The sequence below is a fragment of the Physeter macrocephalus genome, chromosome 16 (assembly GCF_002837175.3).
Source record: "Physeter macrocephalus isolate SW-GA chromosome 16, ASM283717v5, whole genome shotgun sequence".
Taxonomy (NCBI): Eukaryota; Metazoa; Chordata; class Mammalia; order Artiodactyla; family Physeteridae; genus Physeter; species Physeter macrocephalus.
The window spans coordinates 100,278,389-100,306,297 of record NC_041229.1 but is presented as its reverse complement, the minus strand read 5'-3'; the positions used below and the strand labels follow the sequence as shown (position 1 = coordinate 100,306,297).

The window sequence follows — 27,909 nt, the reverse complement described above, 5'->3', positions numbered from 1 at the left end:
GTGGTAGGTCACTGCCCCACATGATCTCTCCTCTGAGCCCGCTCACGCCCTGGAAAGGTACAGGTTAGATCTCCCAGGTTGTTTGGCAAAGGCTTGGATATTTCCTGCTCTCCATCCTGTTCTCATCCTTGAGAACTCCTACTCATCCTCTAAGGCCCCTCCCAATTATCAGAATGATTCCCTCTCGCCTCTACTCTTCCCAGAGCACTTGATTCTGGCCCCTGGGATAGCGCTTCTACCTCATCATAATCAACGCTGAGTATATCTTCGTCCTCTACCGTGGCTGGGGGCCTGGCACAGAGCCTGGCCAAGAATGAGGAGCAAATGAATGAAGGAAGGAAGGAAGGAATGGCACCTCCCTGACTAAGGGCTAAGATAGGCAGAAACGTGAAAGATTTTGAGCCACTTCAGAAGTGCCCTAGACGTGACTCATGGAGGGGAGTGTGGGGGGACCATATCGCCAGAGAGCTAAGAAGTGGGCTTGAATTTAGAGAGACCGGAAGTTGAATTCTGGTTCCACATCTTAGTAACTGTGGCCTTGGGCAAGTCGCTCAAGTTTCTTACCTGGAAAACTGAGACTTCAGTGGGCCCCATGGAGAGTCATAGGAGAGTGCGTGCTGCATGGAAAGCAGGGACACACACATGCCACCTCCTCCCAGGGAACCCAGATTCATTTCCTGGACTTGAATTCACGGGCCTGGTTGGCCTTGTGGCCGTTGGCTGCCTTCAGCTGCTAATGACACCAGGTGGCCGTGGAGATTCAGGCTGAACATGCCCCGTGCCTCCCCAGCTTCCCCTTTGAATCTGGATTTGGGCCTGGATTTGTTTAGAGAGAGGAGGTGCGTGGTGAGAGGGGAGGGGCCCCTTGGAGCTGATGGGCACAGCTGCTGAGCCAGGGTTGGTCCCTACCCCCCAGGAGACATTCTGGTCCCAGCCTGCTTGGGAAGGGCTGTGCTTCCTTCCTAGAAGGGATGATGATGACTTCCAACAGCTGCTAGACGCCTGATATTAAGGGGGCCCTTCTCTTAAGGGGGCTTTCGGCCACCTCAGGAAGGTGTCGGCGTCACCCCGAGAGCTGGGGGGATTTTCACCCCTTGCCCACACTCAAGCTTCATTCACCCAGAAACTGCTGCTCCAGCAGCTCTCGGAGACTTCGAACCAGACTCACTCCTGAGAGCCGGTGGGTGGGGACGGGCACCCTGGAAAATCCTGCAAGGCCCAGCAGAATTTCAGCTTCCACTGAAACCCAGAAACCCAGCCCTGCCCTCCGTACAGAGGCCAAACTCTGGGGGATTTTATTCTTGAATTTCACATACTTGAGTCTCTAGCTTAACACAGCAGGCCCTGTCCTGCCTCCGGGCCTTTGCATGTGCTGTACCCCCTACCCAAAATGCCCCTCTGCCTTCTCTCACTTGTGGAAGCTGCCTGACGCAGTGAAAGAGTGAATCTGGGGAACATGCTTGGATTTGAACTCTGGCTCTCTCACCACCAAGCTCTGTGACCTTGGAGTAGTAACGACTTCTCTGAGCCTCTTTGTCAGTTAAACGGGTTTCATAATAGCACTTCCTCACAGGGTCATCATGATGCTTCTGAATGACGTCTATAAAGCTCTCTGTTCAATAAATATGGATCTGCTGCCTCTGCCCCAGTGAAATGTTCCTAGACCCCAAGCCCTGGCCCAAAGGTCACCTCTCTTGCAGTAACTTCCTGAACAGGTGTAATCATGGCAGCCCAGGAAACCCTTTGTCTGGGTTCAAATCCTTCTTTGCCTTTATTTATTTATTTATTGGCTGCATCCGGTCTCAGTTGCGGCACGCGGGATCTTTCGTTGCGGCACGTGGGCTTCTCTCTAGTTGTGGCACAAAGGCTTCTCTCTAGTTTTGGCCAGCGGGCTCCAGAGCACATGGGCTCTGTAGTTGTGGCACTCGGGGTCTCTAGTTGTGACGCGCAAGCTTCGTTGCCCCGTGGCATATGGGATCTTAGTTCTCCGACCAGGGATTGAACCTGCGTCCCCTGAATTGAAAGACGGATTCTCTACCACTGAACCACCTCACCCTGCTTTGCCTCTTATGAAGTTGAAGTTCCCCTGCTTTGCCTCTTATGAGCCCTGTTGTTCTGGAAAGGGACCAACAGGGCTCATAAGAAGTTCCCCTGCTTTGCCTCTTATGAGGGAAGATCCCCTGCTTTGCCTCTTGTGAGCCCTGTTGTTCTGGAAAGTTCCTCCACACCTCTTGGACCCTATGTTTCCCCATTTGTAAAGTGGGGATAATAATACCTTCCTCTGAGCATCATAATGGAGATGAAAGAATTTAAAACTATTAAAAACCCATGTAAGCACACAAGACTCATTGGCAGGGGGCATTGATATGATTCAAGCAATTTACAAAGGCTTTTTCACATATGTTGTCATTTAAAAAAACGGTTGTTTTCATTTTCAACACTAAAATTATATATAATGTAAATAGTACAGAATTTAGCAACTACAGGAAAACAAAGAAATGTACCTGTAATGGTAACTGTTAGCACCCTGTTATAGAATCTTCCAGACATTTTGTTAGAGAGAAATATTGAAAAACACACAGAAGTACAGAGAGTATTTCAACAACTCCTAGGCATCCCCACCACCCAGATTTAAGAAATGTTTACATTTTCACATATTTGCTCAGATCTATTTTAATAAGGAAGAAAACCATACAGATGCTGCTGAAATATTTCCTTATCCCTCCCTCCCCAGAGCACTCACGCTCCAAAGTGTGGTGTGTGTACCCTTCTTTTCCATGTTTTTATACTTTTATTACATAAAAATGTATCAATACCCAATAGATAGTACGTGCCATATTTTCTACAAATGGTATCATATTGGATGTATTGTTCTACAGCTTACTTTTCTTGCTCAATATATGTTTCAAAGATCTATCCAAGTGGATAGATATAGATCTAGTTCATTCTTTTAACAAAATAATTCAGTCTATAAATATAACATAGTATCATTAATTATTTCCTGCTGATGAACTGTTAGATTACTTCTAATTTTCTTTGATTATATACAGTGCTGCAGTGACAATCCCTGTATGTGTCTGCATGTGAACTTGCCAGCGAATATTTTTCTAAGCTATATATAGAAAAGTATCGTTTTGGAGTCAAGATATCAGCATCCTCAACTTTATGAGGTCTCTTTGGCCATTTTTCTATGCATTGTATTTACAAGAATATGATCATCCTGTGTATCTTGTTCATAATCTTTTACTGTCTATTACTCATATGCACACACACATCTATCACATATATACATTTGTGCTTGTTGATCCTGCAGGATCTTCTTCGCTACTTACTGGGGCCGGGTATTGGATTTTTGTGTGATCTTGTTTCAGTCCTGTGAGGTTTTTATACCTGTGAGGTGAGGGAGGCAAGTTGGGCATATGAAGAGATCTGCCCAAGGTTTCCACAGTAAGGAAGAAGCTGGTTTTCAAACCCAGGCTTGTTCAGTTCCAATCCCATGCCCTTTCTGCTGCCCAAGACCTGGTAGACGGTTCTACACAATCCAGATGCTAGGGCCCCATCCAAGACCTACTGAATCGGAATTCTAGAGGAGGAACCTGGATGTCCATCTCCTGCACACAGTGGTCTGACTCTTTACGGGGAGATCAAGAAAATGGGGCTTGTAAAAGGCCAGTGTCTCTGGCCTGCTGGGCTCACTTGGAGCAACTCAATCATGAGTTGCTCATGATTCTCTATGCTTGGTGGTGTCCCATCTTACCATCTGGTAGCTGCAAAGAAGGTAGAGTCTGACATGGGAACCTGAGCAAGCCTTGGGGCCAGGTCCACAGGAGCCTTTGCTTTTAGAGGAACTCCTGTTACCATGGCAACTGCAGTCCACATCTCATCTCTAGGAACGCTGGATACCATGTTTGTAGAGCCAAGGAAGGGAATAGCGAGTTGTGAGTGTGAGGCAGCTCTGCTAAGCTTCCTAAGAAAGGCAGGGAGGCAAGAGGAAAGAAGGCAGCTTTGGGGGAACTGGAATTGTCCCTTTGCAGAGAAAACTGAGGCACCCTCAGAGCCATCATTATGCCTGGGATGAATGAATAGATAGATAGTCAATGGCCAGCTGCCCTCCTATGTCCATTGGGGACTGAACAGGAGAAAGCAGGGTGGGGGGACATAATGGAAGCGGCCATGTACCACGTCCTAAGCATGTTATATATGTTATCCATGCACCCCCTCAAAGCGATCCAATGTGGCTTCTGTATTATGTCCAGTGCCAGGTGAAAACTGAAGTCTAGCAGGGCTCAGTGACTTTCCCAAGGTCACACAGCTAGTGATCGACAGAGATGGGTTCGGATCACTATTCTGTCTGTCCCCAAAGTCTCCGCTCTAAATCATGAAAAAAGAATTTCCTGTTTGTTTCCAGTTTGGCTATCACAGATAAGTTTACTATGAACATGTACATAAAACTCTTTATATGACCATAGGGTTTCTGGTTCTAAACGAATGACTGTACCCATTTGTATTCCCGTCAAAAGTATGGGAGCAGTCCAGTCCCCCTGTATTCCTCACCGGTTCTTGGTTGGCATGATCAGTACTTTGAATATTACCTGTTTTAAAAGTGTGGAGGTGTATCTCAGTATGGTTCGGTTGCATTTCCCTCATGATTCATGATGTTGAACATTTTTGTGCTCCTTTGCCAGGTGTACGTCTTCTTTGATTAAATGTCTGTTCTTTTATTAGTAACTGAGGAGACAAGAAAAAAAACTTGAAAATAAAAAAAAATTTCCCAAGAGTGGCAACTGTGAAGCTGGTGCATTGGTGCTGGGAAGGCTGTGGACCCTCCTACTCCCCGGATCGTCCCATTTACGCTTACTCCCCTAATAGCTACTCCAGGCCCCAGCACGTGGTACAAGTTCAGCAAGTGTTAATGGAACTGAATGCAGAACAGCAATAGACTCTTTTCTCAGCTTTCAGGAAAACGTCGCTCACACGCCCTCACTTTCCTGAGCATGAGAGCAGGAAGGGGAGTTCCAGAAACAGATCATACCCCAAAGCCGGTGGTGTACCTTGATTTGATCTTTGAGTTTCCTCTCACTGCAGACTGTGAACTGCTGTCTTTTACCTCCCCTGGGTTTGGTGATGTAAAGGAGGGGAATTCAATCTGGCACGTAGGGAGGATGTCGTGCAGGCGAGCGTCCTCTGTTATATAATACGGTGACAAATACAAGCTAAAAAGTCTGGATTTCTCTGACCTGCGTGACTGAGGACCTTTTTCTGGAGGCTAAGAAGTCCAAGATCAAGGTGCCAGCAGCTTCTGCTGTGTCTGGTAAGGGTCCTCTTCCTGGTCTGCAGACAGCCGACTTCTTGCTGTATCCTCACACAATAGAGAGACCTTATGTCTCTTTCTTTTTTTTTTTTTTTTTCCATCATGAGGGCTCCACCCTCATAACCTCATCTATCCCAAATTATCTCTCAAAGCCCCCGCTGCCTAACACCATCACAGTGGGGATTAGGGCTTCGAATATGAATTTATTCGTATATGAATATATTCATATATGAATAAAATATGAATTTTTAGGAAGACGTACACATTCAGTCCATAGCCTGTGCATTGAGTTTTCCTTGTGTCCCTAAGCCCTTCCTAGGTATGATGAGAGAGGATGAAAACAAACAAACAAAAATCCTGTAAAATAAGTTAAATAAGCCTAAGACACCAAGTTGCTGACTTTCTCTTGGGTTCCCAGCGGGGAGAAGTCAGCCCAACCTGCCTGAGTTTGGCAAGTCCCCAGTGGGTACAGCCTGGTCTAGTCACACAGACACTGATGCCGGTACCTCTGGAAGCGAGGACCACACTGTCCAACCAAGCCCCCAGGACAGCTTCGGTCTCTGCGACAAAATAAACTCAACCTAACCTCTCCCAGTCCCTTCAAATACAGGACACAGCTATTCCCTCTGAATCAAGTCATAAGCTATTTGTGCGAGCCAGCGCTATGCTTCTTTCCAATTTTAATGGAATTATAGACTGTCTTTTCTTGCCAGTTTTAACAATTGAGTTTGGGACTGCTTGTACACACTGCTATATTTACAACAGATAACCAACAAGGACCTACTGCATAGCACAGGGAACTCTGCTCAATACTCTGTTATAACCTAAACGGGAAAAGAACTTGAAAAGGAATATATACATGTATATGTATAACTGAATCACTTGGCTGTACATCTGAAACTAACACAACATTGTTAATCAACTATATTCCAATACAAAATAAAAATTAAAAAAAAAGCATTTCAGACGTTTACTGTTCCACTAAAGATCACTAGCTATTAGTAAATAAAACTAGTATTAAACTTAAAAAAAAAATTGCTCTCCATCAACAACCTCAAAGAGTCTTTCAAAGAAAAACATTCACTGTAGTCCCAGGACCCTCCCACTCGGGGCTCCTCCCCCTCAGCTCCCTGGGGCTATTAGTCCTTGACTCTTCCAAGTAACCCGTTTCTCCTATGGCCTCAGAATTCAAACAAGGGGGTTCAGGGAGTGCCGGAGCCAGCCTGTGTGGGAGAGTTGGTGGGGAAGGGGTGGAGCGGCTCCTGGCTGGGCTGCCGGACCTCACCTTGTCCTTGTCGTGGGGATGGCAGCAGAATGCCATCTCAGGGGCTCCTGACCTGGGGAAGGACGGCTTCCTCACGGCGGCGCATCTTCAGAGTCGGGGCCCTTTTGGGACTTGGTCCCTGGGGCTTGACTGAGTGCTGGGTTGTATCACCCTTGGAGGTGGGCTATCTAAGTTCAGGGCTGGCTGAGTGTGGTAGAGCTGGAAGACCACCCGGGTTGTCAGAGCTCCCTGCCCCTCGCCTTTGGCATGGTCAGTCACTGAACCAGAAACCAGGATGTTGGATTCCAACCCAACATAGAGTGGTTAAGAGTGTGGGTTCTTGAACCATGCAGCCTGGGCTCGAATCCTAGCTCTGCCATTTTCTTGCTGTGTCATCTTGAGCAAATTACTACTAAACTTTTTTGCACCTTGGTTTCCCCACTTTGTGGACTTGCTGTGAGACTTAAACTGGTTAATTCATCTAAAGTATTTTTAAAAGGCCTGGTATGTGAAAGTACTGAATACATGTCAGCTATATCACTGAGCTGTGCCAGGAAGTTGTGGTGGGTACTTGGCATGTCCTGGGGCCTCCCCTTTCCCCGTCAGAGCAATGGGAAGAATCATAAAGTCCTTCACTTATCTGTCTACATTTTGGACTCAAGATGCCTGAGATGGGTAACGGCTCCCATCGGTGTGGGATGGATATAGAACACTGGTTACCCATCTGGTTGTCTCCCAAATGTCCATCTGCAAACTGGGAATGGCAGTCCAGTGCCCACCCAGTGAATCTCAGGACTAGGGGCCAGTGGATGTTTCTGGACAGCTGCCCTCTTTGAATATCTGGGCCCCAAGCTAGAGCCTGGGAGGCAGGTCCTCCTGGGTTCAACTAGCCTTCGTCATCCTTGCTCAGGACACGAAAGGCTGGTCTGCGTGAACACGACTCGTGGTGGTCTCCCAGCCAACAGTCCCATGCCACTTCCCAAACCTGTGGGCACTGCAGTCCCTGGGGCCTGGTCCCAATCCTGGAGAGGGACATACCACACCCCCGCCCCAGCAGTGCCCTGGAGCAGCAGCCGGGCCAACTTGGGAGACCACTGCACTGGGAGTCTGTGGGCCTTGGGATACACATGGGACTGTGTGTATTCAGAATTCAGTGGGACTGACAGCCACAAAACTGCTCATAAATAAAATACGTAATCACCTGTGGCTGGGGTCACAGAGGAAAAGCCCAGGGTACGATGAGAAGCTAGAACGAGGCATTGAACATGGGTCCCTCTGGGTCTTGGAAGACCTTCAGAAGCTTAAAGCCAAGGCTGGGGCGGGAGCCCTGGGAGAGAGAACTGTGTATCCTGCTTCCATCACGGAACCTTGCAACATGGGCTTCCCCTCACATCCTTAAAAACTCTTGGTAGATTTTTTTCCTTGCAAATATTTTTAACATGCTGTGTTTTCCTAAACAATCCTTCGATCCCCTTTAGACAATCCAGTTGTCTCCTTGTCTCCAGTTTTGTTCTTGTTTTTTAACTATTAGAAGCCACGTGGCCTCAGGCTTTTTGTGTAACAAGGCAGCCACTCAGGGCGCCCCGGCTACACCATCTCCCTTAATCCTCATGGCAAGCCCGCAACGTGGGTGCTTGTTGCTCCTGTTTTACAGGAGGGCCACCGAGGCTCAGAGAGGTCAATGATTTGCCTGAGTCACACAGTTAGAAAGGGGTTCAGCTAGCAAACAGAATCGAGAACTTTCGAATTCCGATGCGTGGGCACTAACCGCTGTGTAGTGTGGTATTCTGGATCGTTTCTTTAGGATAGGTTCCCAGAAGTGGAATTACCGGATCAAAAGGGGCTGGTTTGTTCTGTTTTGTTTCTAAGGCTGTTGACACACGTGCTCACAAACACTTTGCACTGATATTAAGGAGAGAAAGATGAGCTTCTGGCCCAAGCTGCCTGCCACGCTCCCCACACTGGTTCTTTTTGTGGGTCCCTCCCCCCATAGTTCTGTAGCCCTGCTCCTCCGTGCCTTCCCCTCTATACAGCATCTCTGCATCCATCGTCCACGGGGTGAGCATTTAGTATGCGCCTACGTGTCCCTCGGCACATCTGACGGAGCCAGGGCCGAGGGTGCCCTCAGCGGTAGCTGATGTTTATCTCACCCCGTATGGGTGTGTGGCCAGGTCGGCATTCCACAGCCCCTACAGGGACCTGAAACTCTCCCTGCCAGCCTTGCTCTGACACTGGGCTGGCCAGCCGGGGCCTTGGCTGGGAGAACACCCCCCTGTGTCTCTTACCTTCCAAAAGCTACGGGGAAATCCCATGGGCCTGGGCGACCCAGGAGGGGGACGAGGGGCCCATTTTCTCGGGTTCCTGGCAAGGTGGCTCCGCAGTGCTTTCATTTTCCCCATTCTCTGTCTCCTTCACTTCATCCTCCCCTGGCATCTTCCTCTTGCTGCCCTAGCCAACATCCTGCTCCACTCTGCTTGGGACCAGCCTAAAAAAGCTGCCACCTTCCTTGGGGGTGCTGGGTAGCTCTCCCAACTTCTTTCGCCTCCCTGTCAGAAACCCTCCCCTCCCTCCCTTATCCCTCTTGGTCCATAACTTTCCAGAATGTGAGGCTCAACCCAAGATGGTTTTCTGGACGCACAGGAGAATTTCAAGTGGTAAAGGAACTGAGCATTAAATAACACTGAACAAAGTGATAAAAAAGGTATTGAATTATTTTATTTTCAATGCTCTGTCATCCTCAGAGATCATCTGATCTCCTCAAAGAGTCTCTATTTGATGATGACGTGTCTTTCGATATTTCTAACTTGGCGTTATTTCTAGTATACTTATTTTTACAATTCCCTTGTATTTTAGGCAAGCAATACAGAAAGCCCATTTATCTTGTTATCTTTTCTAGTTTTTCTGCATATCTACCTCTGTACCTAATCTTATATAGATGGAATCTATATAAAATTATGTATAATCATCTGTATATGTGATTTTTCTTAGTACAGCCTTTCATCTCTTTCTTTCACCACTTGTTTCTTCTCTCTCTCCCGCCTCTCTTCTCCCAGTGGCATAACTCACCCCCGGGACCAGCAACATAATTTGCAGGGCCCAGTGCAGTATGAAAACGCAGGACCCTTTGTTCCAAAATTATTAAGAATTTCAAGATGGAGACGGCAGAGCATTAAACCAAGTCTAGGACACTTAAGTACAGGTCACACGGCCACGGAGCTGGCCCTGCTCTGTCTTTCCCTTGAAGCCCTCCTTTTTTTAGGGGGGTTGCCTTTTTTTGGCTTGCAGGATATTTGTTCCCCGACCAGGGATTGAACCCGCCCCCTTGGCATTGAAAGCGCAAAGTCCTAACCACGGGACCGCCAGGGAATTCCCACCCACCTTTCTAATTTACCCATTTTCATAAGTTGGTCTGTGTTCTTCCATACTTTCCTCCATGTTCACATAATCATACCAGTTCGTAAGAGTGGTTTTTTGGCCATTGTTTTACAAAAGTTGTATCATATTATATTTTCTTCTTTGTATCTTTCTTCCTTACTCAACAGAGCATGGAAATCCCTTCAACTGGTATAAGCCTATTTCATTCTTTATAAAGGCTGCATAAGATGCAATGCTGTAAATAGACCATATTTATTCTGCAACTTTCCCAACAGATGGGCATTCACTCTTTCCAATTGTTTGCTGTTCAAAAAACTGCAGTGTATACTTTTACATTCCGGCATCTTTGCGTTGTAAAGCAAATTCACAGGATAGGGTAAAGGCTCCTTTTCAAATAAATTTGTTGCAGCAAAAATGAGAATTAAATTTATAGAAAAGTGTGAAGCACAGGGCCAGGCAAAGGCAGTAGTAACAAGGTCTGGGAAGTGCCGATCCTGCACTGGGTTCTCTGTGAACCGAAGCCTGGATGGAAGGAGACTGACAGGTAACTTCTGTTCCTGCGCACAGAAGTCAAAACACAAAAGCCAGTCTCCCTTGTTGGGATAGGGGACAGGAAAATGCCTGTGACACAGAAAACAAACCCTTGAGTATATCTGGTATCAATAAACTGCCTCGGCAGTTTATTTATTACTCTTTCATTCATTCAGTCAATCAGCAAACACTGTGTTGGGTACTCTGGGGGTATGGGGCTGACCCGGCCTTTGGCCCTGCCCTCCAGGGTTTTCTGATCTAGCAGAAAACATGTGTGCCTTTGTGCATGAGAAATAGTTTCTCAGACCAGAGATAGGTATACAGAGGCATGTAGAGGCCCCCCACAGACACACAGGCAGTCACAACAACATACACACTCACGGGCTTCCCTGGTGGCGCAGTGGTTGAGAGTCCGCCTGCCGATGCAGGGGACACGGGTTCGTGCCCCGGTCCGGGAAGATCCCACATGCCGCGGAGCGGCTGGGCCCGTGAGCCACGGCCGCTGAGCCTGCGCGTCCGGAGCCTGTGCTCCGCAACGGGAGGGGCCACAACAGTGAGAGGCCCGCGTACCGCAAAAACAAACAAACAAACAACATACACACTCACATATACACGCAGAGACATAACACATAATGGTACACACACTGTCACAACCACATACACACACGCACCGCAGCCAGCATCCCTGTCCCTCCATCCCCCACCCCCGATGCCAGCGCATGTAGAAATAATAACAACTGCACAGGAACCCTGGGACCATTGCTGTGGGAACCAGGATTCTGAAATCCTAACTTGGGAGCATTTGAATCCTCGCTCTGACTATGACATTAGCTGCAGGGTTTGTGCTCTGAATTCTGAGGCATTTCCCACTCAGGGGGTCAGGCTGGGCAGCCAACCGGGGAGCTGGTGAGGACAGGCAATTAGAGGCTCGATTACTTCTGTCTGAGTGATGGAGTAGCCCAGTTGGATGCTTGTAGGAGAGCTGTGTCTGCAGGTGTGTGTGTGTACGCTCATCTAGGTGTGAGCCCATGGAATATTCTCAGCTGAGGCTGAGAATGTGTAGCAGTCATGCCTGAATCTTCAGCCCCTGCAGCTGTCAGGCCAGGTCAGGCTAGGCTGTGATAATAAGTACATCTCAAAATCTTCACGGCTTAACACTAGAAAGGCTCACTTCTTGCACAAAATTCAAGGTGGGTCAACATCCCCCTCCACCTTGTCTTTGCATCGGGAACCCAGGGCCTCTAATTTGGCCACAACAGAGCAGGAAGAGATGGAAGAGGCTCAGTGCCTCTTACCTACCTTGGTCCAGCAGTGGGTACACGTCCTTCTGCCTAGACGTCAACGGCCCCAACCTAAGGGGAGGAGAACCCAGAAGTGTAGAGGAGCTCCTTTATGAGCACTACGGTCCTAGCCATATCCTTCCTTTTACGTTTCTGCCAACCGAAATATCCCTGCCCGGCATGGATCCAATTCCTCGGAGACAGTTCAAATCCTGGCTCCGCCACTTGCTAGCTGGGTGGCTTCAGGCCACGTATCAGCCAGGGTCCCAACAGGAAACAGGTGGCACGCTCAAAATAGGAGTTTGAAGGGGTCTTATTTAGCAAAGGACTATTTAGACAGGCTAATGCAGTAACCAGGAGCTCGGAGCAGCTGAGCTGTCATCACCCTGAGCCTGAGCAGAAAAGACCACAGAGTGGGCCTTGAGACCCGGAAGGAGAAAGTCAAGGAGAAGTGACCCCGTGGAGACGACCAATGACCTTCAGGTGAGGGACACGACCTGCCCAAGGGATCCCACCGGGAGGGAACCAGGAGGATAAACACCACGACTTCACTCTCTTCCTTCCCTCCTCTCTCTGCTGCGACTCCCCATTGGCTGAGCCCAACAGAAGCCCAAGTGCCCCGGAAGATGCTGATTTAGTCGAAACAGGTCAGCCTCCCAGGGCAAAGTGGACAGAGGCTCTGGAGGGACAAATGGACACAATCTGGCACAGTCAATTGATTTCTATTCTCTGGGCCTCCCTCTCCTAATTTCTAAAAAGTGGATGCTAATACCTACCTCGCTGTGTTGTTGAAGGAAAATGGAATAACATATGCAAAGACCTGGCGTATAATCGGTCCTCAGCAAATGTTAGTTTCTCAGTGTCTGAAAGTACTTCATAGTCCAGTGGGTCCCAGCTCAGGATGCGCCAACTACCCTAAAGTCTGGTATGAATTTCTCAGCCAAATTTTCCAAACCGAAAATGTCTTTCCTGATAATAACTCCCATTTTTGAGCTTCTTCTGTATGTGAAGTATTTTACAGGTATTGCCTCCTTTTAGACTCACTAAACTTTTGTGTTATTGCCAACAAATTGGGACTCTGGCCGCGAGCAGTTAGTAACCCCTCCACGGTCACTCAGCCAGTAAGTGGGTCTGGCCCCAAAGCCACAGCTGTTCCTCTCTGTTCTCCTCTGATTTCTGAGGATGCGTGCATGATTAGTAGATGAGGTGCAGGATGCTGCAACTCCAAAGCTTGAGAATTTCCCTACCCCGAAAGGAGGTAAGTGCACACAAGGTCGAGGACCCTGTCCTACCAGAGGCCCCATGTAGCCACAGAAGGCTCCAGAAAGTGCGCCCTACCCTTCAAGGCACCTGTGTGCCCTCCAGGCCTGAGCTCACTCACGGCTGTTGCTGGTTAATTTCAGGTCACCCAAGTCCAGCCCCGTCTGGCCAGCCCAACACCACCAGTGAAGAGAGCCAGCTCTTGGAGCCAGGTGAGGAAACAATCTTGCGGGGCTCACAGTCAGCTTTCTGAGACCAAGTAGGTGGTCTGTTGCGGTGATGGGAAAGGGAAATGGGCTTTTATGGTACCAGGGAGGCTCCCTGACTCCATACAACACTTCTCCTTCCTGACCCAATGCCTGAAGCTCCACGACTGGATTCACTTTGAGGTCTTAGAGCTACCATCTTTGGGAGGCCACTGATGAAAGGTCATGCGCACGTGGGCAAGGTATTCAGCGGGCATTTAAAGGGGATTTGTGGAGAACAAGCTAAAGGACACGTGGTAGGAGTGGTGGGGTTCCATCAGATGGAGCCTCAATTAACTCAACAGATATTTAAGGACCTACTCTGTGCAAAGTTGTGTGCAACCCTGGGCAAAAACAGGAGGTGATCCCCCAGGAGGGGCTCTGGGGAAGGGGGAACCACCAGCCACTGAGGCCGCCCACCTTCAACCCCATCACCAACCCCATGTCCATCCTCCAAGGTTCTGGTGTCACAATGGCAGCCTCCATGGTGGTACCCTCAAAATAGCGGAGGGGCCTGGGAGGAGAAGCATGGCACCCACCGTAGCCGGGGAGAGGGCCTCTCAACCCAGAACCCTGCCCTCCTTTCACACAAGGGTGACTCTGGAGACAGAGGCAAGAAAGAAGAGTTTGTGGGGACTGGACACCCCAGGGCTAACCCATCCTAACCTCCAGTCACCTTCGGCCCTACCTTCTCTTGTCTCTAAGGAGGACCAAAGGGTCAGGGGATGAGGCAGCCCAGCCCCATTTTGCAGACTGGAAGGCTGAGGCTCAGAGCGGGTAGGGTATGGTCCAAGGTCACGCAGCATATCAGTGGTGGGACCCTTGGCAGCTGTCCGCCTCCCCCTCCATCCCTGAGGTCGGCAGAATCCGAATCAGCCGAGGCTCAGCTAGGGTCTGGCCCTTCCAGGGGAGCGACTCCAGGTCCGCCTGATGAACGGGAGCAGCCGCTGCAACGGGACGGTGGAGGTCTGGTTCCGGCAGTCCTGGGAGCCCGCATGCGGGGCACTCTGGGACCTCCGCGCCTCCGAGGCCGTGTGCCGCTCGCTGGGCTGCGGCCGGGCGGAGCCGCTGGAACAGCCCGTCCTGCCGACCCCGGCGCTGCCGCCTGGTGCAGCCGCGGGAAACGCCAGCTGGGCCCCGAATACCAAGTGGGCCCTGGCGCCCACCGTCCAGTGCAGCGGCCCCGAATGGCAGCTCTGCAAGGTGGTGGAGCACGCGTGCAGCAGCGACAAGAGGCCGGTCCAGGTCACCTGTGCAGGTACGAGCGGACCAACCCGCTCCCGCCGCCGGGCTCCTCCCTGTCCTACCTCCCAGTTCTTCGGCCACTGCCCCCGCCTCCTGTCCCCAGCCCTGGCCACTGGACCCAAGTCTCGCCCTCCGGACTTCTACCCCGACACACCCCCGACGCGAATACAATTGGTTCCCTCACCGGAGGGCTGCCGCGCCTCTACCCCCTGGTACAGAAATATGCGAGGTTCCCAGGATCTCTTAGCGCGGCCGCTCCCCAGCCCCGAGACCGGCTCTTCAGGCCCCGCCCATCCGGTCTCTTGCCCCACCCACTAGTCTGCCGCTCAGCCTACCCTGCCCTCAGCCCATTCCTCAGCACCGCCCACCAGGTTACTAGCCCCGCCCCAAAGGCTCCCAGCCCCTCCCACTAGGTATCCAGCACCGCCCCTGGGTCCCCAGTCTTGACCAGTTTCCCACCTCCGCCGCACCCCAGGTCCCCAGCCCAGACAGGCAGTGTTCCCCAGTCTTACCCACTGGGTTACCCGCCCCTCTCACTGGGTCCACAGCCCCAGGCACAACTCTCCTGCCCAGTCCCAACAATCCTCCGCGCCACTTCCCTTCTCTCACTCCTTCCTCACATCCACAAACCCCTTCTCCTCCTATCCCCAGAAAACCTCGCTTTGAAATTGGTGGGTGGTGGCAGCCCGTGCGAGGGCCGCGTGGAGATGCTGGAGCACGGACAGTGGGGCTCGGTGTGTGACGACACGTGGGACCTGGACGATGCCCACGTGGTGTGCCGGCAACTGAGCTGCGGCTGGGCAGTCCGGGCCCTTCCCGGCTTGCACTTTGCCCCCGGCCAAGGACGCATCCACCGGGACCAAGTGAACTGTTCCGGGTCGGAGACCTACCTGTGGGACTGCCTGGGGCTGCCGGGAAACGGCTACTGTGGCCACAAGGAGGACGCCGGCGTGGTGTGCTCAGGTCAGTGGGCGGTGCTGAACCACGGTTATCCAACACTTCCTGGAGGCCTGCTGGGTGCCAGGCCTGCAGTTAGTGCTGGAGAGATGGTCCCTGCCCGTGGGAGGTCATAGTCCAAGAGGGAAGATGAGACCCAGACAATCATAATCCAGGAGAGAGAGGGGCAAATGCCTTAAGAAAGGAAGCCAGGTGGAGTTAAGAGACAGCAGGCAATCCAGAGCTGGAGGGCTAAGCCTGCCTACCTCCTGGAGGAGGTGACATTAGAGGTGAGGCTTTTTCTGAGTGGGAGTTGGTCACCTGGTTCAGAACAGCAAGAGGAGATGGAGGCTGGAGGCCCTGTGGAGGCTGTCGGCAGCCCAGATGAGGACAGGAAGTTCTGGTCCAGCCAGTGCTTTTCTTAATGTGCCCAAGAATGGCGAGGGAGGCAGGTCTCGTCCAATGTGCATTCTGATTCAGTAGGTCTGAGGCAGGGCTTGAAATTCTGCATTTCTAACAAGATCCCAGGTGATACGGAAGCTGCTGGTCCAAGGACCACATTTGAGCAGCCAGGAAAAGACAGCAGCTGGGTCAGCTGGAGCAGGTGGGGCAGATGAGAGGAGGGGATACAGAGGCAGGAGGGAGAGTACACAAGATCTGGAGACCGACGGGCTCTGGGGAGCTTGCATTTGTGGGTCGGGGCTGGTGAGGGTTTCCGCCCAAAGGATCCTGACCTGACTCTGACCCCCCCCACCCCCTGCAGAGCACCAGTCCTGGCGCCTGACCGGGGGCGCTGACCCCTGCGAGGGGCAGGTGGAGGTGTACTTCCGAGGGGTCTGGAACACAGTGTGTGACAGTACGTGGTACGAACCAGAGGCCAAGGTGCTCTGCCGGGACTTGGGCTGTGGGACTCTGGCCCGGGTCCCCAAGGGGCTGCCACACTCCCTGTCGGGCAAGATGTACTACTCATGCGAGGGAGGGGAGCCCACGCTCTCCAAGTGCTTCTGGCGGTTCAATAACTCCAACCTCTGCAGACAATCACAGGCAGCCAGGGTCCTCTGCTCAGGTATCCCTCCCCCCCCACCCCACTCCCCCCCACCCCCAGATTTTGGACCAGGAATTGCATCTGAATCCACAGCCTAAGGACAACAGCTTGGGCTAGATCAGGAATGGCAAATACTGGCATAAGAGGGACCATTGCCCTTCCCAGGCCCAGGCAGACATTACTGATTAATCAGGGCATTCTTCTCCCCAGATCCTTGACTCAGTCCCAGAATCATGAATCCAGTCTTTATTAAGGCATTGTTATATGCGAAGCAGTGTTCCCTATTGACTGGAGCCAACTCAGGAGATAAAACCAATTTGCCATCCCAGGGCTGGTGATCATAATAAAAATAACATTAGGAGACACTAATAATATTAGCCACAGTGTCTGGAGCCCTAATCAGGTGCCAGGCATTGCTGGGCACTCAGTATATATTTCAGCAGAGCCTCCCACCTGCTCTATGAATTGGGTTTCACGAAGTCTAAGATGGCATTGATGATAAGTCACACTGTTCGTATTTTATGTACCATAAAGGGCAAAAATGCTGCCAAAATAAACTCTTGAAGTGCCATCAGTTGTAGCGATAGATGTCATCACCCCGATTTCTGAGGTGTTAAAATGTGAAAAAGCAAGAGCGTTAAACAAACACAGCGTTAGCATCTCTATGGAGGTCAGACACCAGGCTATGAATTCCAGCTCTGTCAATTACCAGCTGGGAGGCTTTGTCTTGTGAATATGCGGATGCTGATACCAGGCACTTCACAGGGTAGCTGGGAAGTCAGATAATATCCACCAAGGGACGTTGTAAGCCCCATCCCTTACCAGTCAAATGATTATGATAATGACGAGACTGTCAGATTCCCACCTCCTGGGGCAGGTGTGAAGACCAAATCCAATACTAGATGGAAAAGGGAAATGTGTTCTATAGCAGATTATACAGAAGGAAGGGCTAATTCTTTCATTAGCCCTTTATTTAAACCAAAACACCTTCCTGGCATTTAATCCATGAGATCCTCCTTATTGTGGGGTGTGGGAAAGACTCAGCCATGGGCCCCGGTGGGAACACACCCCCAGCTGCAAGCCACTTGTGGGTCTTGTCCAGTTTCTAGCACAAGGCCTGGCCACAGTAGGTGCTCGGGCACGTGTGCTGAGTGAATGAACAGTGCTTTCTGACAGGTGCCCGGAGCCTGCTCAATCTGTCCACTTCTGAAATCCCTGCAAGTGGTCAGCCGGTCACCGTGGGTGAGTGTCCCTGGGGATGCAGTTTCTCAGAGGCTCAGGTGCATGCGTGTGCGTGTGTGTGTGTGTGTGTGAGAGAGTGTGTGTGCGTGTGTGTGAGTGTGAGAGTGTGTGAGTGTGAGTGAGTGTGTGAGTGTGAGTGCGTGTGTGAGAGTGTGTGTGTGAGAGAGTGTGTGTGTGCGTGTGTGAGTGTGAGAGTGTGTGAGTGCCTGCAAGTGGTCAGCCGGTCACCGTGGGTGAGTGTCCCTGGGGATGCAGTTTCTCAGAGGCTCAGGTGCATGAGTGTGCGTGTGTGTGTGTGTGTGAGAGAGTGTGTGTGCGTGTGTGTGAGTGTGAGAGTGTGTGAGTGTGAGTGAGTGTGTGAGTGTGAGTGCGTGTGTGAGAGTGTGTGTGTGAGAGAGTGTGTGTGTGCGTGTGTGAGTGTGAGAGTGTGTGAGTGTGAGTGTGTGAGTGTGAGTGCGTGTGTGAGAGAGTGTGTGTGCGTGTGTGAGTGTGAGTGTGTGAGTGCGAGTGTCAGTGTGAGTGTGTGTGTGTGCGTGTGAGTGTGTGTGCGTGAGAGTGTGTGCGTGTGTGAGAGTGTGCGTGTGTGTGAGTGTGAGTGTGTGAGAGTGAGAGTGTGTGCGTGTGTGTGTGCGTGTGAGTGTGTGTGAGAGAGTGTGAGTGTGCGTGTGTGGGGGTGTGGGGGGGTGTGAGTGTGTGTGTGACTCTGCGGGAGGGGTCTGACGGCTTGTCCCCCATCCCCTACCTCCAGACAGTGAACGTGACTCCCCCCCACCATCCCCGGGGCTCTCTGGCTGCTTCGTGCTCCTTTCACCTCGCCTGCCTCTATCATGTCAGCTCCACAGCTCCCTGAATCCTGATATTTCTTGGACAGGAGTCCTCTCCCCACTCTCTGTGAGCTCCTGTAGGACAGAGGATAGAGCTGTAGAGAACTGGAGCTGATCCCGCACCAGCCAGGGGGTTGGGGACGCCGAGGGCAACAGCCAGTGTGTTTATAATGTTCTGAGCACCGGCCAGGGCTTTACAGTCATTATTTCCCAACCCTTTAATCTTCCCGGCAGCCCCCTGGGGGAGGTCTTCCCACAACCCTTACATAGAGGAGCAAGCTCAGGCTCAGAGGGTGAGGCGATGGCCAGCGGTGTCGGCTGGAATTTGCCTTCAAGGCTCTGAACTCTGAATCCACACTTGGTCTGTCCTCCACTTGTGTGTAGCCAACTCCTGGGGCCCAGCCCCCAGCTGTGCCTCTTGCTAGCTGTGTAATGTTGGGAAATTCTTAACCTCTCTGAGCCTCAGATCCCTTGACTATAAAACGAGGATGATAATCCTAGTACTTCTCTCCTAGCATTGTTGTGAGTCTCCAGTAAATTAATTTTTATAAAGTACTTACAACAGGGCTTAGTACATAGTAAGCACTGTCTGGGCCTCAGTTATTCTTATTTATGGATTATTTAGTCCAGGCAGGGAGCCCCGTGGCAGCCCCGAGATAACTACAGGGGCTGGCCCGGATTCACAGGCTTACCCCTTCCCCTGGCTCCTGGCTGCCTCTCTCAGACCCTCTCCAGAGGTGGGTGGGCGGCTTGGGGAGGGGACAGAGGGGCACCAAGTCCTGCCAGGGAACCTGGCAATGGCTGAGGGCGCAGAGAGGGTATGAAATGCTGGGGACTGTGCAGACTGGAGGACGAGCTCCTGCCAGGACCCACACACCCTCGTCCACTCTCAGTTGCTGAGGTCAGGGTTGGGAGCCATGTCGCCCTCAGAAGAGCAGAGCTCTTATGGAGAGCCGGTCTCCAAGGAGCACACTCCAGCCCTTGGTTCTGCAGCCCCTCCCTCGGCCCCTGACCCTCTTGGCCCACATTCACGGGTCTCCCATAGCCCCCCACAGTCCAGTCTCTCCCTTGCACCTGCTTGCTGCTGCTAAATCCAGTTCCTACCCCAGCCCAGTCTGCCCCATTTGCAAACAGAAGGGGAGAGGGGAGAAAATGAGGATGGGGTTGGGGGGTAATCTCCCAGGGGGAGCAGACACTGCCACCAGCCAGGGGCTCTGGGTGATCTCATACCCCCAACCTCCTGCGTTACTGTCACTACCCTTCCTCCAGCTCTGTGGCCTGCGCACCCCAGGCTTTCTGCACTGAGCAGGAGATGGTTCGTGTCTCTGGGATGATGAGGGTTAGGGCCTCACTGCAGCTTCCATCCATTCTCTGCTTTGGGTTCTTTTCAGCAGGGGTGAGGCCAAGAGGGAGGGGAAGGCAAGAAGTCACACCAGGGCTGCAGAGCTGGGAGGTCTGGAACCATGGCCCTCACCCCCGCCCTCAGGGTGCATGTCTGGTAAGAAGGACGCATCTGGGGCAAGGAAAGGAGATCTCGCTCTCCTGATGGTCTGTTTCCTGCCAGCAGATGCTCAGAGCCACCTTCTCTGGGAATCCAGCCTTGGTCTACCCTGTAGAGAATCAGGTGCCGCTTGGAGGGCCACATGCCTGTCTATACCTTCATCACAGCAGGAAACTTACTGAATTGGACTGAGTCGGCTTGTCAATCTTCCCACTAGACAGAGACCCTCAAGGCCTGTGACACTGCCATCATATTTGTCTCCCCAGGTCTAGTGCCTGGCACACAGTGGGTGCTCAATAATTGTTGAGCAGAGACAGATCTCCTGGCTTCGTGGCCAGGAGAAAGTTTCATTCAGTCAGTTATTCGTTTAATATGCGTTTCTCAGGCACCTACTATATACCAGGCACCTACTATATACGAGGCACCTAAAAGCAGATGGGAAAATTCAAAAAAAAAAGAAAGGAGGAGGAGGATACATCCAAAAGGGAAGTGGGTCAGATGCAGAGAAGAAGGAGAGGTGAGAATGGCAAGGAGAAGTCCATGTCCCTTCCTTTTTCTCCCTGATTTGGGGTTCTTGCTTCCAGAATCTTCTGTGACGGTGAAAATGAAGGACTGGGAATCTCGAGAGCTAATGCTCCTCATCCCTTGCATCGTTCTGGGAGTTCTCCTTCTTGTCTCACTCAGTTTCATAGCCATCATCCTCTTGAGAATTAAAGGAAAATACGGTAGGTGCAGAGTCCCAGGAGCCACGGGAAAGGCCCAGGGATGAAAAGAAGCAGACCTGAGGCACAGTCCTCCCAGAGGAACATGAGCCATGGGGAACCCCAGCAGGAATGGCAGTGATCCAGCAATGGCCACCCAGCCCTGGCCCCAAGAAACACCTCCTGATGGGAAGGATTTTCCCAGCATGCCCCCCAGAAGTTGTCCACAGGAGGACCAGATTGTGTGTGTGTGTCGGTGTGTGTGTGTGTGTGTGTGTGTGTGTGTGTGTGTGTTTGAGGGTGTTTGGGGATGGGGGAGGTGAGGAGGGAGGTGTCCCCATGAGAGCAGAACCAGGGAGACTGGAAGGTGCACAAAATGACTTGTAGGATCTCTGCCTCCCCTTCCTCAGCCCTCCCCGCTATGGTGAACCACCAGCACCTACCCACCACCACCCCAGCGGGGACCACAAGCCATCAAGAGGTTCCCATCACCATCGCCAAAGAAGAAAGTAGGATGTCACCCACCCTGGGGGTGAGGAGGGCGGGGGAGGACAAGAAGGGGATATTTTCCGAGGGTCAGTACTGCTTAGGTCAAAGCAGTGCCCCAGCTGGAGATGAGACCTGGGCCAGCCCACGAGTGGCTGTGGGACCTTGAGCAGGTTCAACCTCAGTCTGGGCCTTGATAGGCTGATGACTTTCCTGTGCACTCATTCTAGAACTCTAAGCTTTTGAATTCTGGACCAAAACAGGCCCAGGGCATTTTGGACTTGGTTCTCAAAGGAAAGCTCTGTCCTGCTAATTGGCCAGTAGGTTTGTAACACCATTGCCTCTTCCAGTGCTCTGCCCAATCAGCCTCCCTGCAAAGCCCCATCAAGATTTTTCTGGAACATAATTTTATTTCATATTTTCCGAGTCAAAAAAAATGGGATCATCATCCACCTTTAACGATACATCAATGCATTACCTCTTGAGAGTCTGGTGAAGAAGTTCGAGTTTAATCACACTGCATTATGAAGATGTTAAATCGCCTTTATTTGTAAGAGTTCAGTGACACAAAAACCAATACAAAACTCAGCCATGGGCTTCCCTGGCGGCGCAGTGGTTGAGAGGCCGCCTGCCGATGCAGGAGACGCGGGTTCGTGCCCCGGTCCGGGAAGATCCCACATGCCGCGGAGCGGCTGGGCCCGTGAGCCATGGCCGCTGAGCCTGCGCGTCCGGAGCCTGTGCTCCGCAACGGGAGAGGCCACAGCAGTGAGAGGCCTGCGTACCGCAAAAAAAAAAACAGAAAAAACAAAAAAACTCAAGCCATATGTTATAAAGATTCTTTGCACACAGGATATCCATATATTTGAGAAGAGAGTATGAACACAGACCGAGCACAAGAGTAGGCACAGAGCAGCCACTCACCGAATATTATGGTCTAGAGGTTAAGAGCCACATTGCCTGCCTCTCTAGGCAACGTGAGAATCTCTCTGGGCCTCAGTTTCCCCAGCTATAAAATGGGGACACTAACCTAGCTACCTCACAGAGTTATTATGAGCATTAACTGAGATAATATTTATAAATGTTGGAATAGTGCCCGGCATGCAGGGACTACTATGTGTTTGTTAAGTAAGTAAATGTGACTTAGCTCCCCGTGTTTGAAATGGATGCGGGGGAGCTTGGAAAACCCAGACCCGACGGTCTTGCACGAGATGGGCTGCCTGGCACGCTCCTGCCCCTCTGTCTCCGGGCCCCACTGTCCGCGCTGTCTGCCGCCTCTCTCTGCAGCTTCCTGCCCCCTGCCTTGCCATGCTCCTTACTCTGTTCTCTCCCCAGTTCCCAAGCTGCCCATCCAGGTCCAGGCTCCGCCCCCTGAAGACTCGAACTCCAGCTCGGACTCAGATTATGAGCACTATGGCTTCAGCAGCCGGCCCCCTGTGGCCCTGACCACCTTCTACAGTGAGTGCCCGGGCCCGGAGCCCAAGGGCCCGCCTGCCTGCGCCGGGGAGAGGGCCCGGCTGGCTGGGGGGCCTGCACTAGTCTCCCCCCTCGGTGACCCCTGCATGATGAGAGTGGCATCTCCCTCGCTGGGACCACTGGACTGACTCTCAGTGGTCCCGCGCTGAAGTTTTCAAAGTGCTTTGTGACCCTGGAGACATCTCAAGTCATTTCCCCTTGGACCACCTTCTCTCCCGTGCTTGTCTGGGGTCACGCAGGTCTCAAGACCAGGCCCTCGACATTCACCTAACTGGGGCTGCGTCTGTGTCGGATGCGAGGCGCTCCAGTTCAGAGGGCTCCTCGCGTGCTCTCACCCCTTCTGTGTCCCATCCTGCCCCGTCGATCTCACCTCCTTGCCCACCTCCACCATGAGCCCAGCTCTCACTTCTCATCCGGCTTCTCTAGCTCTGTTCTCTGCCTGTTGGGGATATAGAAGGAGGAAAGCCAGGGCTCGGGCAGGGCCCACGCGAGGCCGGGAGGTCGGACGAGAGCAGAGACTCTCACATCTATTGTGAAATCCCTTGGGAGCTCAGCGAAACTTCCTGAGCCCCACCCGGGACCTCCTTTATAAGCTAGGATGAGAGTTTGGCTGTGTGTGACACAGACTCCAAATGACATCATCCGGAGAAGTTGGAGGGGGCCCGGGCTCCTTTCTTGCTACTCGGCAGTCCCTAAGACGTTGCCCGGTCCACACGGTCCAGAGTGGCTCCCCACCATATCTGCATTCTAGGCCGCCGGAAGGGGGAAGGTGAGGCGTGCCCTACCCTGTATGGCAGGAGGCCAGGGATGCCCACACGGCTCCCACGCACTTTCCACCCGTCAGAACTTAAACCCAGCAGCTGCAAGAGAGGCGGGGAGACGAAGCCTCTGTCCTGGGCAGCTGTGTGTCCAGATAGAGCCCAGAGGTCTCCTAGTACCGGGGGCGGGGCAGTAGGATGGGTACTGAGGACAGCAGCCATCTTTGCCCCACCTGCTGAGCCAGGGCCTCTGGGGGGCATTGTGCATGATCCCACCCTGCGGGGCCATATGGTCCAGCATTTGGGAGCCACAGAGATGAGTGTCCTTGGAACGTGAGATTCTGAGTCCGGGCATGTAAGACGCAAGACCGGGAGTCCAAAATCCTGTGACACTGAGACTGCCAGACGCTCAAGTCCTTAAGATGCTATGAATCTGCACCGCTCTGATTCTGAAGCAGAGGTACCGCAGAGCCCGGGACACAAAGCTTCCAGACCCTCAGCTTCACTCTGGGAAGGCTCCTCAGGGGCAACATCTGGCCTTTCCCTGCCCTGAGCTGCCCAAGCAGAACTCCCCGTGTTCCCTTAAGTGGCAGGAGGGACAGCTGGGGCTGGGGAGGTACAGGGCACTAGGGTTTCTGGCCAGAAGCAGCCTGTCCCCAGGCCGGTTTCAGATTGAGGCTCGGGGTCTGCCTGGGCTAGGACTTGAGCCTGGGATCCGATGAAAAAGGCTAAGCCATCAGGGTTGTCCTCCTGCCCTGTTCAGCCTCCTGAATCCCACAGAACACCAGCCTCTGCTCCGGACTCCCCAGACAAGGAGGTGGAGCCTACCCACCTCCTTCCTCACCGCCATCTCTGCTTGCAGATTCCCAGCGGCACCGCTTCACAGATGAAGAGGTCCAGCAGAACAGGTTCCAGATGCCCCCCTTGGAGGAAGGTGAGTCAGGCTGGGGAGGGACGTGGAGGGGGGTGATTAGGATGCCAGCCCTGCCTCCAGACTTAGCAGGTCACTCACCTTGAGAAGCATCAGTGCAACCTCCCTCAACAGGTCTTTCCTGACTTTAACAATTCCCATTGGCAGTAAGTTCTTTCTCGAGTTTAACTTAAAGCCCTCTTGCTGCACTGCATCTTCTTTATCATGATTCTCTCTTTCAGGCCCAGGACTCGAAGAGGCGCATGCCTCCCAGGTCCCACCTGCCAACCCTGAACACTGCATTGCAGACCCCCGCTCCACGGGCCCTCAGCACCACCCAAGGAGCAAGAGTGGCTCCAGCACATCTTCAGGGGAGGAGTACTGTAACAGCCCCAGCAGCAGGCTACCTCCGTGGAGCTCTCAAGTGTTTTCTTCAGAGAGGAACCCCCTGCTGGGGCAGCCCCTGAGCTTGGAGCTGGCTGGCTCCCAGGCAACTTTTCCAGGTAAGGTGGGCCCAGGAGGATTGTGTGCCTGCTGCAGCCTCCCATCCTGTAGCCGACCTGGCCAGAGGAAGCGTAAAGCTGGGAGCCCTGAGCCAGTCTGAGTTCAGGATTCTGGTCCCAGCTCGGCAGCCACGTGCTGTGTGACCTTGGACAAGTCTCCTCCCCTCTCTGGGCCTTCATTTCCCAGTTGTCAAGCTAAGGACCTGACTCTACTGAGTCTTGAGGGCCTCCCAGCTCTGGCATTTTGTGAACTAGGCTGGCAGAGGGTGACTGGCTCTGGGGGTTTCCAGCAGGGCCCTCGGCTGATGACAGCTCCAGCACCTCCTCCGGAGAGTGGTACCAGAACTTCCAGCCGCCGCCCCAGCTCCCATCTGCTGAGCAGTTTGGATGTCCAGGTGCCAGGGGCAGGGGAGGGGGTTCTGGGAGGGGGCACAGAGAGGGACTGGAGGGTGGATGAGTGGGGTAGCTCTGGATACACTGGCCCACGGGGGAAAAAAGAGAAGTAATGGGATTTTTTAAAGCAAACAAGAATATAAGGAGGTAGGGAAAATGGATATAGGTGGGGCAGAGAAAGATTCAAAGAGAATGCCTTGAGAGGAAGTGAGCTCCCCATTAGTGGAGGCATTCAAGCAGAAGCAGCCAGATGGCCCCTTGGGGGAGATGGTGGCAGCAGAGGGGCTCCCTGCAGAGGGACTAGAGCCCTGAACTACACAGACAAGGCTCTGCCTTCAGAACTGACATTCTAGTGAAGGAGGTAGCCATGAACAAGATTATAAGATGGTCTCACACAGCGTCCCGGGGGAGAGGAATGTGGACCCAGACCTGCTCAGCTCTGTCCCTGCTCAGCAGGCATAGCTATGACTGGGCCTCTCACTGACCTGAGTCTCCCGGCCACACAGGGTCCCTCACTGCCCAGCCTGACTCCTCCTCCAATGAAGACTACGATGACATTGGAGCAGCCTAGCCTGGGCCCGGCGCGGCTCTGTGTGGGCTCTGTGTGCTCCCTGTCTCCGGACGCTGGCTCTGCCTACTCCCCCTACCCAACCCCCACCCTCCCCCTCATGCCCCAGGAGCTGAGAGTCCTACCCTGGAGACGTGAAAGGAACCTCCACACTTAGTATGGCCCAGCCACCATCCGTCAACAGAACCTGCCAGCACAGCCCTCCCCCAGCCCCAAACAGCAGCCCCCAAGGAAGAGGTGCTGCCTCTGAAAGGGGCCGAGCTCTCTGCCTCAGGGGTGAACAGGCAGAGTCTAGGCCACTGCTCGGCAGGCCGCGTGGAAGGTTTGAACTGGAAGATTCCTGAGGCCCCTTCCGACCGTCACGTGTCTGAGGCTTTGGTTGCCTGAGTCTCTGACAGCTCAGGGCCCAGAGGTACTCTGCGAGGGGCAGGGAGGCCCCATGTGCAGGGGCCGTTGGACCGCTGTTTCTCTGACAGGTGGGTGCTAGGGCTGCGGGGGAGCCGCCAGCTGACCCAGGCTAAGCTCCGGTTGGTACCTGCACCCGGCAGGGAGTCCAGCCTTCCTGGGCACAGCCCAGGATGGGACAGGGAGCAGGATGGCTGCCCCTCCTCCACCACCCGGGGCCTGAGGCCAGCCCTGCCTCTAGAGAGCCTCAGAGCCCGCCAGAGACACAGCCCTGATCTGCAGCGACCATTTCCGGGCAGCAATCCTTATTCTGAGCTTCCAGAGGTTTACAAAGACGGTCCCATCCAGCCCCGCCAGAGACCCAGAGTGGGGTCTGGTCAGTCCCCGTGGGGTAGAAGAACAGAGATGTCTTCCAGGAGGGGCCCAGAGGCTGCGCTGAGCCCCGAGTCCCCATCTGTCTGCCTGGATGGATGGGATCCTCCCCGATGAACACATAAATATCAGTGTCACTCCGAGAGCCGGAAACGTGTCCAAGGCAGCCTCCAGGGAGAGGCCTGAGCGCTCAGGGCCAGCTTCTGGTGTCCTGTTCTGAGTATCCCGAGATTAAACCAATTGCGGAAAGAAACCGGGGGTGGAGTGACAAGTCTTTGAACTCACAGAACCCAGGCTCTGCCTCTGGGTGTGTGTCCGTGTGTGTCGGTGTTTGTCCGTGTGTGTGTGTGTCTGCGTCTGTGTGTGTGTTGGGTTGGAGGCGGCTCTATCCATGGAGGTGCAAATGTCAGGGTGAATTGGAAATGTATTGAATACTGTGGCCCGGCACCGTGAAAAGTGCTGGGGATGCAGCGACGAGAAGACACAGGGCCTGCCCTCCTGGAGGTGACGGACAGACGCCTGTGAGTTCAGCACCCCCTTCCTGATCTGCCAATGCGCCCTGGATCAGCGGGGCCAGGGTTGCTGCTCTGAATGCATTTTGACCTGGGCCTCCAAAAGCTTCTGAGGCAGGGGAGGATGAGTAGATTTTATCTCAGACCTGCCTGGAAAAGGCACTGATCGCAGGTTGCTCAGAGGCTGGGGTTTTAGCCCAGCTGCACCAGCCAATGCCCAGCTCTGCCTGCAGGGAGAAGGCTGGGGGGGTCAGGTTTCCTCTGAGCCCTCCCAGAGCCAGGGATGGTGGAGAAGGCCACTCAGTGGATCTAGGCCTGAGCGGTTGAGCAGGGCCTGTTCTCCGTTCACCTCTCCCAGAGGTGCAAAGAAAGCTGGCACTCCCCAGGGCAACCGTCACAGGATGCGGTTGCCCTGTGATGGGGCCCCCTCCTCCGGCCCTCTGAACCCTCCTGGGGCTGCGGGGGATTCCTAGGGGAGGAGCTAGTGCTGGGGTAGGCAGGATCAGACTCCCAGGGTCGGTGGGATTTGTGGAAAGCCTTTTTTTTCAGACAGCCGGGGTTCAAATCCCGGCTCCACCCTGTCCTGGCTGTGTGGTCTCCGGCAAGTCACTCTACATCTCTGAGCCTTTGTCTGTAAAGTGCACACAGCAGTGGGTTAGAGGCTTGGCAATAAGTGTTCCCTCTCATTGGTAGATGAATCAGTAGAGGCAAGAGATCTCTGTAAAAGGAGAAAGGGGAGAAGAGAAGACAGCAATTCATGGGGTCTTAG

General features: G+C 52.9%; 1 protein-coding gene across 1 annotated transcript in view; it reads left to right on the top strand.

Annotated features, from left to right (window-relative positions):
• CD6 (CD6 molecule) overlaps nt 1–26,052 on the top strand; it is a 40,250-nt gene extending 14,198 nt beyond the window's left edge. Inside the window, exons 2-13 of the mRNA XM_024133344.2 lie at nt 13,165–13,233; nt 14,174–14,524; nt 15,163–15,474; nt 16,211–16,513; nt 17,669–17,734; nt 20,644–20,784; nt 21,171–21,269; nt 22,579–22,701; nt 24,340–24,411; nt 24,630–24,890; nt 25,181–25,285; nt 25,790–26,052. Of these exons, the coding sequence (XP_023989112.1) occupies nt 13,165–13,233; nt 14,174–14,524; nt 15,163–15,474; nt 16,211–16,513; nt 17,669–17,734; nt 20,644–20,784; nt 21,171–21,269; nt 22,579–22,701; nt 24,340–24,411; nt 24,630–24,890; nt 25,181–25,285; nt 25,790–25,854 (1,967 nt within the window). The 3' untranslated portion in view covers nt 25,855–26,052. The remainder of the gene's footprint in view (nt 1–13,164; nt 13,234–14,173; nt 14,525–15,162; nt 15,475–16,210; nt 16,514–17,668; nt 17,735–20,643; nt 20,785–21,170; nt 21,270–22,578; nt 22,702–24,339; nt 24,412–24,629; nt 24,891–25,180; nt 25,286–25,789) is intronic.
• The last annotated feature ends 1,857 nt before the right edge of the window (nt 26,053–27,909 follow it).